We start from the raw sequence: 13,235 nt of genomic DNA on the forward strand, positions 1-13,235 counted from the left end.
TACAGGCTGGGGGGAGTTGTCCTTGAGAGCAGCTCGGCAGAGAAAGACCTAGGGGTCCTGATAGATGAGAAACTTAACATGAGCCAGCAGTGCGCTCTGGCAGCCTGGAAAGCAAATGGGATCCTGGGCTCCATCAGGAGAGGGGTGGTCAGCAGGGATAGGGAGGTGATTGTCCCTCTCTACTCTGCTCTTGTGAGGCCCCATCTGGAGTACTGTGTTCAGGTGTGGAGCCCTCAGTACAAAAAAGACATGGAGATTTTGGAAAGGGTCCAGAGGAGGGCCACGAAGATGATCAGGGGGCTGGAGCACCTCCCCTATGAGGACAGGCTGAGGGATTTGGGTTTGTTCAGCCTGGAGAAGAGAAGGTTGCGGGGCGACCTCATTGCAGCCTTTCAATATCTGAAGGGAACTTACTCCCAGGAGGGGAGTAAACTCTTCATAAGGGCTGATAATAGCAGGACACGGGGAAATGGTTTTAAGTTAAAAGAGGGAAGATTTAGGTTGGATGTTAGGGGGAAGTTTTTTACTAGGAGGGTGGTTAGGTCCTGGAACAGGCTGCCCAGGGATGTTGTGGATGCCCCGTCCTTGGAGGTGTTCAAGACCAGGTTGGACGAGGCTCTGGGCAACCTGATCTAGTAAAGGTGTATGTTTGGTGGCCCTGCTAGGCAGGGGGGTTGGAACTACATGATCCTTGAGGTCCCCTCCAACCCAGGTCATTCTGTGATTCTGTGATCTGTGATTCTGTGAACTGCATTTGTAAAAGCAAACAGCTCTTCCACTCACTGATATAAATAATAATTACTTAAATGTTAGTATTACTTACATAATTGATATATTTTAAATAAGAGAAAGTAAACAGCTTATTTGTATAAAGGCATTAAAAATGCAAATCTTGCGTACAGCTCTTAAATTTATTGTCCGAGGTAATAATTATCACTTACACATTACTACTACCTAAATAATCAATGCATTTTAAAAACAATCAGTCAACACTTCATTTGTATAATGGCATTAAATTACGCAGACCTTGATTTGGGTCATAAGCTCTGAAGGAAAAGAGAAATGACCTTCATGCAGCGACGCTGCCATGCATTGCAGGCCTGCTCCCAGTGCTTGGTGGAGAGAGATGCTCTTCGGAGGACTCCATGTTTGGATGGCACGCTGGGATGGCAAGGACAGCGAATTCACATCTCCCTTTTTGTGCTTTGTCTTGCTCTGCAATTTGAACTTCTCATTATGTTTTTTAAGATGTTTTGAATAGCTAATTAGCATTGTGCTATCTTCAGTTTCAACCCAGGAGTTTATATGTCAGATCAGAGTTATCAAATCACATAAACCAGAGTTTCATCACGCTGGAAATTATGTTTCATTACGAAGCATGTATTTAGCACTCATGCTCATTATGGACCTTTTGTTTCTCACCATCCATATCTCTCTATCAGATGCTTTCCCAGAAACTCCCTGTAATTTGCCTTCTAAAGCAAAGGCAGGTTGGGAAAACAAGTAGTGCCTCCCTCTTGTGCCTCTTTTCTGGAAAAATCTCAGGCTGGAAATTGCCTCGGATGAGCCAACTCAGAACTGGAAAATCCCAGTTAAGACAGATTTTTAATTATTAAATTTTCTATTAATGTGTTGAAGGTCAGTGGAACTGCCCCAGTTTTCAGGGAGCTCTGAGCAATTTCACCTGATCTAATATTTTAGCACTAAATCCATATTTATTAAAGGATTTAGCAGGCAGGTCAGAAGCTGCTAAATCTCTGATTCTGCATCACATGAATGCTAAAGAAAAATTTCATCTGCATTGCTGTTCTCTAAGCAGGAGAGCTTTAAACTGTTGTCAAGCCAATTTTAGGATTTTAGGGTAGAAGTAAACATGTAAAAATGGATTTGCCATAAATTAAGCACAAATTGACATCATTATCCCTCTTTCTCAACCCAATTCTTTAATGTAATGTGAAAATAATATGAAAGTCTGGATTACTCCACATCCTGTGTTGGAAGCTACTGCGTCTGTTATATCAATTAAAAAGGGCAATGAACAAAGCATTACATTGGTGGCTAGTGTTTGATAGATTTCTTTTCCCATTTTTCTTCTGAAATATCAAAGGCAGCACAGCAGATGTTTTATTCTTAAGGGGACAGATTTGGGTCGTTTTTTAGCAGGATATACAAAAAAATAATAATAATAATAATCAGGTACAAGGTTTTTATTTGTATGAATAATTGCTTTAGTATTCTTATTTCTGAACTGTTGTTAATGGACTGTGACCTCATTACACCTGGCACAGTGCAAACCCAGAATAAAAAGCATAATCCTGGCCTCAGATAGCTGAGATCCATAAGCATTAAGCAAACAAGAACAGCCAGAGACATGCTGACGGAGGCAGAGCAAAACCAGAACACAATTTTGGTCCATGCAATACACAGCAGTAAAGGTGTATCAGTGGCCACTGTCAAGATTTTGATGGGTTTCCAAGGTGGTTTCAGATTTTAAGAAAGCCCTGAGCAATACTGAGGCAGCTTTACAGACCAGAGGGAAGATGTCTCTCCTCATATATTGAGGGGATAAGGCAAAAAAAAAACAAAAACAAAAGCAACCCAACACATTCGTGCAAAAAGTAACCAGCAGGCAGTAGTATGGTCTCCTAGTCAGGCTGCCAGCTGGGATGAGTGGTGGTGAAATAGAGTAGCTCTTGAAACAGAAGACAAATAAAATCTTACTGATAATTTGCATGAAAAATAACCAGAATACTGTTAGAAAAAGGAAAGATCAAAGCTCCTGTTTCATCTGGGGCTGTTAGCTGACAGCCAGCTGAACATGAGCCAGCAGAGTGCCCAGGTGGCCACAATGGCCAGTAGCATCCTGCCCTGGATCTGCAATAGTGCAGCCAGCAGGAGCAGGAGGTGATCATCCCTCTGCACTTGGCACTGGTTGTGTACTGGTACCTTGAATGCTGTGTTCAGCTGTGGGCCTCTCACTACAAAAGAGACATTGAGGCCCTGGAATGTGTCCAGAGAAGGGCGACAGAGCTGTGATGGGTCTGGAGCACAAATCTAATAGGGAGGACTGAGGGAACTTGGATGGTTCAGTCTGGAGAAGAGGAGCCTCAGGGGAGACCTTATTCTCTCTACAATTTCCTTAAAGGACATTGTGGTGAGGTGGGGGTTGGCTGCTTCTCCCACTAATGATAGGCTGAGAGGGAATGACCTCCAGTTGTGACAGGGGAGGTTCAGGTTGGGTATTAGGAGAAATGTCTTCTCAGAAAGAGTGGCAATGCAAAAGCACAGGCTGCTCAGGGAAGAGTCACCATTCCTGGAGGTGTTCAAGAAAAGAGTAGATGTGGCACTGAGGCAGATGGTTACTGGGCATGGGGGGATGGGTTGATGGTTGAATTAGATGATCTTGTGGTCTCTTCCAACCTTAATGGTTCTGTGATTCTGTGGTTCACCATCCCTGAACAGCATTATCTTTTTCCAACAATCTCTGGTGCACCTGAGACCTCCTTGGATGAATCACCCCAAATTCAAAATCTAGGTAATTCCTACAGAGGTGCATGGGCTGATCGTGCCTTGTAAAAACAGTGAGGTTCATATCCACATTTAAAATTGGGCAGAGTTTGCTGAACTCCCAATTTGCTCAGAAGATCCCCTTCCAAGGCTCCATGGGCTGGATGGCAATATGAAGTAAAACACAATGCCCCGCTAGGAAGGGATAAAGCATGGCTAATCTATTCATACAAACTGTAAAGGAGATTAAAGATGAAAGGAAATACTTAGTCACCTTTTGGGAACAGCTGGTGTGAAAATATTTAACAGTCAGTGCTTTTATGCACAAGCACTGCATCCTCACTAAGCTTAAATAGACAGAGCAGTGTAATGCAGCCAGCCAGTCTGTGAACACTAGTACGGGAGAATTAACAGCTTTCCTTCTCATTTGCTCACATAGATCAGATGTTGGCTAATCATGTCCTCTAATTTTAACAATGGAATTGGGAAATGTACCAAAAAGTACATCTTGTATTAAGAACGGAGGTGGCAAATTCTATCTCTGGGACTGATAGACAGAGGAACGATTCACCTGTCCTCTTCTGCAAATCAGCTTTAGTAGGCTGCAAATCAGCCTTCAGCTACCCGAAAAGACCTGGATTTGAGTGCAAACTTAATCTGAAATCCATTTTGTTCATTTCTTTGAGTGCCACCAAATACAGTAAAAGCTACTCAGGCAGTTTAATCACCTGTGAGATATCTGTGAGTGTTTATGAGCTCCATGTTGATGCATACAGCACAATGTGTATTGTAGGGCTATTCATATTGAATGGTTCCCATCCATCTTAAAACTGGCAGCTAAATGGAAAATTTAGTTTTGAGAGTTCCTGGCTCCTGGCTCTCTGTCAGAAATAATTAAACTGCATTTTAGGGAGACTGTCATAAGTAGTTTGCTTCACAAGTGTTTTTCAAAGCTGAGGTTGTCTATTACAGTTTTTGGGGCCTGGGGGTGCTACCTTATGTATCCCGTGCTGTGTTCACAGCCTGGAGCTTGCGTTCTCTAGTGGGATGATTGGGGTCCCTACAAGTGGGAGATGAACTCCCAAACATCCCCAGCGTTGCAGTTTTGGATTGGGCTCAGATCTTGTTGCAGGCCATAAACACATGGCCTCGGCCTGTTCCCTGACAGCACACTGTCTGAGAAATGGTTCAGTTGAGACGTAAACATCCCCATGGGTTTTCCATCCCTTTTCATAGGATTGTCTCCACAGAGATTCTGCCTTTCAGAAAGTGCTTTTTTTTTATTTAATCTCTTCACCATTTTTGAATGTCACTCCATTATCCTAGTTTCACACCTTTAAATAACTCCAAGAAGGTTCTGAATATCACTCAAAATAGCTTCCTTTTGTCCCTGCTTTTTCTTTTTTTTTTCTTTCCCCCTGGCCTGTAGATATCTTATCTTCCATGAGCTGTCATTTCCCTGACAGACAGGACACAAGACATTAGGATATCCTGGAGGTCCTGTGCTGTTCACAGAGTTCACGTGTACGTGCAGACCCATCGCTTTGCTTCTTTGTGTCTTGTTTGTCTATGAAATTGGAAATAACAAAACATTAAAAAAATATCCGCTACTATTCAAACTGATTAATATCCTCGCACAGAAAAGAAAATGTTGAACAGACAGCAGTAAAGTCTTTAAAATGTTATTATGGACTTTTGCAGTCAAAAGGGGAGAAGCACTCCAAGTTGCCAATTTTCCTGCCCACTGCTGGAGCCCAAGAGGTCCCTCAGGACACCAGGCTGCACTGCTGTGTGCAGTGAGCAGAGAGGGGCTGGGGGCTGCTCCTGAGGTAGCTCCAGAAGCTCTGGACATGGTGCTGGGCACCCTGCTCTGAGTGTCTGGGCTGGGACCCTGAGGTGCCTCCAGCTTTAACATTCTGTGTTTCTATGAATTCAAGGTATAAATTTCAGCACACGTGAATAAAGAATGCAAACTAGTAAGCTGAGGAGCTGCTCCAATCCAACACTAGAGCAGTCCCATAGTGAGACTGATGAGAAGCAGTAGAGACCACAGCAATACTTTTCTGATTTGGGTTGAAGTACCAGCAGTCTCAGTCAGTACTTTCTTGAGGCGTTTCTTCTCAGCTTGTTGGAATTTTAGCATCATATATCTAGCTTTCAATTTTATGTCTGCTGTTTCCTTTATCCTCCCCTTGACTTTGTTCATCAGGTCAGCCAAGGAAAACCAACTTTTTTTTCCAGTGCAGCTTTAGTACTGCAGTAACTGACACATCCTATATGTTCACATACCACCCTGATCAGCCCACTCTCCATTGCAATGCTGTCTGGCAATCAGGGAGGAGGGCAGAAAGCACACATCTGGGCTGCAGCCCTTGAACGAGCCAATAATTGCACCATCCTTTGTGTTTGTAATGGGCATGGTAGTATGATATTACCTCCCTCGCATCTAGAAAATGTGAAAATCAGTGTCTCAATGCCAAATACAAAGTAAAAACTTCTGAAAGTAACTCTGGAGTCCTTCTGCGCACATGACTTAAGCATTTCACAGTGTAACTTTGACTGACTTCCAATGAGGTTTATGTTAGATTCTGTGACATTTAGTCAGCAAGTATTATTTTCAAAATATTGTCTCAACATCCATGATGCGCACCCAAGGAGCCCAGATACTTTTGCAAGTTTAACCCTAATGGGAAAGAAAAGTTCTCAGTGTCCTAAGCATGTTTCAACTCCACAGTTCTTTCATTGCAGATTTATGTAGTTAGTGTCTAATTTCTAAGAGTATTTGGAGGCACATGAGCGACTGCAGTAAAAAGAGTTGGACTAGATGACCTTTAAGGGTTCCTTCCAACTCAAAAGACTCTGTGATACTGTGTTTGGCTGGAAAAGGTTCCCCTATCCTGAGCTGAAGTAAGCGGGAAATACATATTGTGTTTGTGTTGCATGTGGAAAATCAGACTTTCTAGACATGCAAAACACTGTTGTCATTGCTCTCACAGTCTGTCTCAGCATGAGGGGCTGAAGATTTTGCAGCCCTCTTCTATGGGCTGGTGCAAAACTTTCATGGAAGGGTACGTTCCAACCCCACGTCACGAGTGTGTCAAACTCCCTGAACAGCCCAAGATTCCTCCTACTGGTGGTATTAATTAGCAAAACACTAATGCAAACCTATGGAAGGCTGAATTTCAGTCAGGTGTGATGTTAATGCAGGCTGAGTAGTTTTGAATATTTTATGTGCAGCCAGTGACCTGAAGTAAATGTCTTGTATAATACCAGTCTCCCCACCACCACAAGCCTCGAGGCCTGAGTTCTTTGCTTATTATGCTCTGAGGCACAAAGAGAGGCACTGGGGATGGGCTGGCACAGACAGTGTGTGAGATATTCACTCTGGGGAAACAGGAGTGGGAGAAAAAGAGAGAAAATGTGCTCTGCAGTGTACCCTAGCACCCCTTCATAGGCCCAGCTCTGCTCAAAATTTTGTCTGTTCACATCTTCTCTCCATTCTCCCCAAAGGGAACTGTGTCCCTGCCCCATAAATGGCTCAGTCAGGCTATGGGTTTGAATACAAAACGTATGGGAGAGTTTATCCCAGTTTAGGTGCAGAAGTCAAAGAGGAGGCGGATCACCAGAATACACTCTGAATTGCCACTGGGATTGAAAACAAGAGTGTGCAGTCTGTACATGAGAATGAAAGTGAGCAGCCAGGTGATGAGAAGAAGAAATAAAATCATTTCATTTCATCAGTGGTATAACACAGTGTTGGTATTTGGTTGTAATTTTTTTCAGTGAAATCAGTGCTATGTAGTGGCAGTAACAGATACTTTAACCATGGTATCTGTTCTCCACCAGACCTCAGTTTTTCCAGACATGTACAGTGCAGATGAAACACAGTGCTTCTCCCAAATCCATGCCAAGGCCCTGTGAGGTTTTAGCCATATGCTTGGTTCTGGGTCTAAATATTATGCATATCTGTGTCGTGGTGCTCATTGGGGCTCACAGAGGGTGGGAAAGGCCAGCACCTCTGAAAAGTCAACGTCCTTTAGCTCTTCTATTCTTAGGAGATGTTTACTGAAATAACCAGACCTGACTCCCTTCTTCCATTAACTCCAATAAGACTTGGGAACAAGCACCATCCTACAAACCCCAGTTCGTGTAGCTCATAAAAATAACATGGAGGTACCTCCAGATCCCTGAGAAGAGATTTTTAATGGAGTGGCAGGAGAACAGAGAAGGAGGAGATGAGCATACTCAGCATAAATAGAAATATTCTGTATTAATATTAAACAGAAGAAGAATTTAATGAATCCCATCCCCAGAACCGTGGGTTAACAAGCCATAAACAGGCTCTGCCAGCACTTAACTTCAGCATCGGTGGTTTATCAGCACATTGTTTCCACACTGAACCAAATTTTAATTAAATGTGACTTTTGTTCTGCTTATTGGAAGAGCCTTCCCCTTCGGCTTTGGCGATCACAAAAGCTTGAGGAGTGCAAGTGGATAAGAAAGCAAATAGGGGGATCAATCACAGCAGACCTCTGCAATCCATGTCCGTCCTTTTTTTTGTAATATACTTATTAGATTCTTATTGTCTGGAAGGATTAGTGTTACGGGCTCCAGGAATTCCTTTCATTGCCCCGTAAGGCGAGGTAGTGAAGTGTGGCTGCTTTTCTTCACAATAACATTCAGGATTTTCTCCCCCTCTCCCTTCTCTCCACCCTTATCCCCTCCTCTCTCTTCTCTCCTCTCCCACAGAGATTTGTGCAGCAGACTGCGGAGGACACGGAGTTTGCGTTGGAGGCACCTGCCGCTGCGAGGAGGGCTGGATGGGCACAGCCTGTGATCAGCGAGCGTGTCACCCACGCTGCAATGAGCACGGGACATGCAGGGATGGCAAGTGTGAATGCAGCCCGGGCTGGAACGGAGAGCACTGCACTATTGGTAGGGAGAAAGAAAAACCGACTGCTTTTCAAAGAGTAATCGATGATCAGGGAGGAGGAAAGACGCATGCTTAATTGCATATGTGTGACTTAGTGTAGCATGAGCACCTTTGTTCTTGGATTTCAAGTTCTGACATCATACATTTTCACGTGGGAGCAAAATGTCCTTTCATTTGTTGATGACGTGGTGAAATGTGTTTTTTATTATCAGACTCAAAGTACACCTACGTGGTGTTTGATCTGGAGACAAGCTGTCAAATGGCAGCTAGGTGCTTTCTGAACATCCTGCTTTGCCTCTCTGAAAAGGTCTTTCTGTGGCCTTCAAAACTTCTCCCTAGTATGCTGGCAGCTTAGAAACATGCTTCTGGTTTGAAGTTTTCTTTCCCTTAATTTGCTCCATTATTTGCACTGCCACTTTGCTTGGAAGCCGCAATCAGGCAGGTTCTGCCTGGTATTGAACGCTGCCTTGCATGCTCCCTGTCTGCTCTGCTACCTTTCTAAGCATTTTGTTGTCCTCTCTGTTTGATTCTGTATTCCTCATGCACCTGGCACTTTCCTTGAGCTCCCAGTAGCATGTCTATTTTTATTCGTAGTAAGGTACCACCAATATACTGAAATCATGCAAGAAATGCAGTTTCTACATTAAGCAGTTTGCAGCATCATTAATGAATGGGCTTCTGTTTGCCTTCCTCCTTCATCTCACTTAACTCCTTGATGCATTTTTCCATTTTCTTCTGACTGTCACATGCTCAAACACTTTAGTCTCCATTCCACAGTCACGCTATAAAATCAGGAGCATGATAACTCCCCAGAAACTGTTTGTTTTACATTAATGGAAAACTAATTGAGTTGATCCAGTTCCACTGTCAATAATTCCAGTGTGAACCTAAAGAAACTCAGTCAACTTTAGAAGAGTTATTTCAGAGTGAGAATTCTTCTCCGCGCACTTTGTTTTAATCAGCCTTTTAAAGATAAGAAAACCTGCTCCTACATGGCTTTCCTCATGCAGTGATACCTGCATGAGGTCACACTGCAACAGAATTAACCACTAGCAATACCTGGGCAAAAGTTAACACAGTTATCCCTGTAGATGATCAACTCAGTTGCATGTAGTCATCCACTGGTGTTCTTGAACATCAGGTAAGCTTGCACACATAAAGGCAGGCAGGAAATGGAGCCTGATCTCAATATTTTAATTCCAGCGTTAGGATAATGGTTCAAACCATATCTGTGGCTCGATTCCACTTATCATTTATTTATGCTAATGTCACCCTACCACATTATGGTCTCCACATGGATCCCTTAATGAAAAATATCTAGCTCTAAAAACTTCCTCTGTCTCATTAGACGTTACATTCTTTCTGCTTTCTTGTCTATGTCCTTAACAGCTTTCATTTCTTTTCATGAGGAAGGCATTAAAAAAAAAACAAAAAAAACCCCTCTCTTAAATGACTTTAGAATGAAAAGGGAGCAGGCCTGTGTTAATTGGAATTCTGTGTTTTTGTAATATTATTTTATAGCCTTGTGTTCAAGCACTTTGATTTGGAAAGCTACACAGATTCATGAAAGGGTTTTAAAAGAGAAAAAAAAAAAAGTTCAGCAAAAAGGCACCGAATCCAGGGGACAATTTTATGTGAAAGGCATTTATACACACAAAGCCTGATTCATTCCCTCAGTGCCATTTTATTAGTTCTCTTGCAAAACCAAAATGCCACTAGTTCAGTGTATGATATTTCTCCACACCACTGATATGCCTGGGCTGATTTCAAACAACAAGCTTTTATCTTTCCTGGTAATTAAATTTACCCCATTATTTGTGCTATTCCTCACTCTAAACATGAAGAGTCCTTGTTATCCTGGGAAAGGCCAGCACCGCAATGCAGTCAGCACTGAGATTTTAATGGTGCACACTGTCATTGTGTATGGTGCTACCTTCCTATTGCAGTGCTGTATTGGGTTCCCAATCATCCTTTAATATTCAGAGTGCTGGAGCATTTCCATTTCTTTTCACTTCTCCTCCCTCCTCATCTTCTTGCATGGTAATTTAGCAACAAATCTGTACAGTTTCATACCTCTGATGATGTAAACTGTATTTCCTACAGAATATTTCATTGATAAATGTGTAGAATATAAGGGAGATTTGGCAAAGCCATAAATACCCAAGAAAATTGAATAGCTTTAGAAGGAGTAATAAGAGATATTGGCACAGATGAAAGGACATCATTGACTTGGAATTACGTACATGAAGAATGTGGAAAGCATTCCCTTGTCCTTGTGTAATTTCCCTGCATGACAACTTGTTCTGTTGATAGTAATTCCTTCTATGTCTGTGTCATGGCCCAGTTTGCTCTAGCACTGACAAGCATAAAACCACATTGCTGAAGTGACGCTTCTACAATATTGCCATGTGTGCAGGTAACATGGTAGAAATGGATGATACCAGTAAAGTAGACTTCTTCCATTTCCTGTTGAGCATGTTTAAGAGTAAGAAATCCTTTTGTTTTGTAGGTCATAGGAAGCTCTTATGATGTACAAGGGAACTGTGATCCCAGTGGATTAATTCTGTTTGCTCATACAAAGAGTCATGTTACCAAATATACTAGCTTGATTGCTCACATTCAGAGATTTCATTAGACAAACCCCAGTTAATTCCCAACCAGGAAATTGATGCAGAAGTGTGCATTCATCATTTTAACTCAGCAAACTTAGCACATTCAGGCATAAGAGTAGAACAGAAAGTTGATTATAGAACTGCAGGAAGCCTGAAACCCAGCAGAATGGTTCAATTGGTTTACTCTAATATTTTAAAGGAGAAAACATCATTACAATACCCATTATACAAGACACCTGTGTTAGGCTCTCCAGCATATTCCAAATTCATTTCCAGATAGAAACATTGAAAGAATTTGACTTATTCCAGCCCAAAACACGCCAGCAGCATCCAGGGAGCATGGTGGGTTCAAGGAACATTCAGTTTAAAGGTGAAATCAATGCTCTCATTAGAGGCCCTGAAAGAGCAAATCAAAAGCCAGCTCTGTGGTAGGCTACTGTTTCACAAGAGGCAGCACAGAAAATTCCCCAAGTAGAATAAACAACTCCAGAGGTTATCCAGGGCCTCAGATTCCATACAGATGATGATACAGCCTGGAGAGTGCTCCAGTGCTGCTGCAGAGGCACAATGTCAGGTTTAGTGAGCCTACACTCGGTGGAGATCTTGTACTGAATCTGATGTGAATCTCTCTGCATGATATTTTACCAGTAAACAAGCCTTGATTCTTTGATTCCTATTAGGATTACTTGGAAATAAGGACAGAAAGGGGTTCCCTGTTCACATACTTAAAGCAGAGCTGAGTTATTCAGGGCTGGGGTACCAGGCCGGAGGCATTGCTAGGAGTTCCACTGCTGCATCTGAACACTGTGGGGTCTCACCAGAGACCTAAGGGGTCAGCAGCGAGCTCTCCAATTACACACAGGTACACCCAGCAGGTTTTCAAAGCACCTCAGTGCCTAATTCCCATTGATCTTTGCAAAAAAATGCTTGCTCAACCCCTTTTTGAAATCTGGTTCTGGCATGTACACCTGATTTATGCAGTAACAATGCCTAGACAGACACACAGTCTGTCCCACACAGGCTTCTGCTCATGGTGCCATTAAGCTGCTTTTTGGTTGACTTAGCAAAACTCTGATTTTTGAGAAATCTGCCTTTTCCAATTTGCCTTTCATCAGTCTTCTTGCATAAACAGTCACACATGTTCTGAATAGCTGGGCTTGTAATCGTTGCCCTCTGGTTCTGCTCAAGCAGCTGGAATCCAGACAAAGCACATTGCAGGTGGATTCTGCTCTCTTTTTCCAGTTTTCTAACAAGTCACTCATGCCTTTTAAAGTAGTTTGGTCTATGTGCAGCCCAGCATAAAATAAGCCCACCTGTGTGGGGTGGCCTCAGCCCAATATTAGATGCTCAGCTCTCTGCAGCACACTCCATATCCAGAGAAGAATCTGAGCTGGGCTGGATCTCTGGCACCCACCTTTTCTTTATGGGATGGGCACCTCTGGGCAATAGAAGGCCATAGTTATAACTTTTAATGGAAAATAAGACCTTCCAGCTTTGTTCCAACGTGATTTTGCATAAGCTAGAGGTAGAGTCAAATAATCATAGAATTACAGAATTGTTTGAGTTGGATGGGACCTATAAAGGTCACCTAGTCCAACTCCCCTGCAGTGAACAGGGAGAACAGCTAATCTGGCTTTGAGTAGTTTCACACCATGTTTGGCAGTGAGTACGAAGCACAGAACTTCAAAGATCTTTTCCCTGCCCCTCTGGCATAAACTTCTGCCTTCACTACTTCATCAGTGAAGAGCTTCTGCCTCCACTCCTTCAAATTCTCCCAATCTCAGTTTAACTCCTTCCTAATATATTTCAGATAAAACTAACCCAGACAGCTCAAACTGGAGAAATGAGAGGACTCATATAGAAAAATAACAGCATGAGCTTTCCCATTAATGGGTCTGAAGGGACAGTGGCTTCCACTGATGATGTGGAGCTGTATGCAGCTTCTGTAGAAAAAGTAGCACAGCTCTTCATCCTGTCCCACATGCCCATGGGTTTTCCAAAGGAGCTTCTGCAGATATAAGATGTTTTACTGCAAGAATAGCAAATGAATGAGAATTATACAGGTTTAGAGAAGAAAGAGTCATGCTACAGCTGCATGGCCACATGTGGAAGATTCATTTACAAAGACTCTATTATTGTGCTATTGGAGGGTAACACTGACATATTAATGACATGCTTGGCAT

General features: G+C 42.7%; 1 protein-coding gene across 3 annotated transcripts in view; it reads left to right on the forward strand.

The window, feature by feature from the left end:
• TENM4 (teneurin transmembrane protein 4) overlaps nt 1–13,235 on the forward strand; it is a 750,922-nt gene that overhangs the window by 618,312 nt on the left and 119,375 nt on the right. For all 3 annotated transcript variants that reach the window (XM_090134119.1, XM_090134120.1, XM_031595483.2), the window contains one exon: nt 8,257–8,442. In XM_090134119.1, coding sequence (XP_089990245.1) covers nt 8,257–8,442 — 186 coding nt within the window. The remainder of the gene's footprint in view (nt 1–8,256; nt 8,443–13,235) is intronic.

Source organism: Phasianus colchicus, chromosome 1 (assembly GCF_987193195.1).
Source record: "Phasianus colchicus chromosome 1, bPhaCol1.hap1.1, whole genome shotgun sequence".
NCBI classification, from domain to species: Eukaryota; Metazoa; Chordata; class Aves; order Galliformes; family Phasianidae; genus Phasianus; species Phasianus colchicus.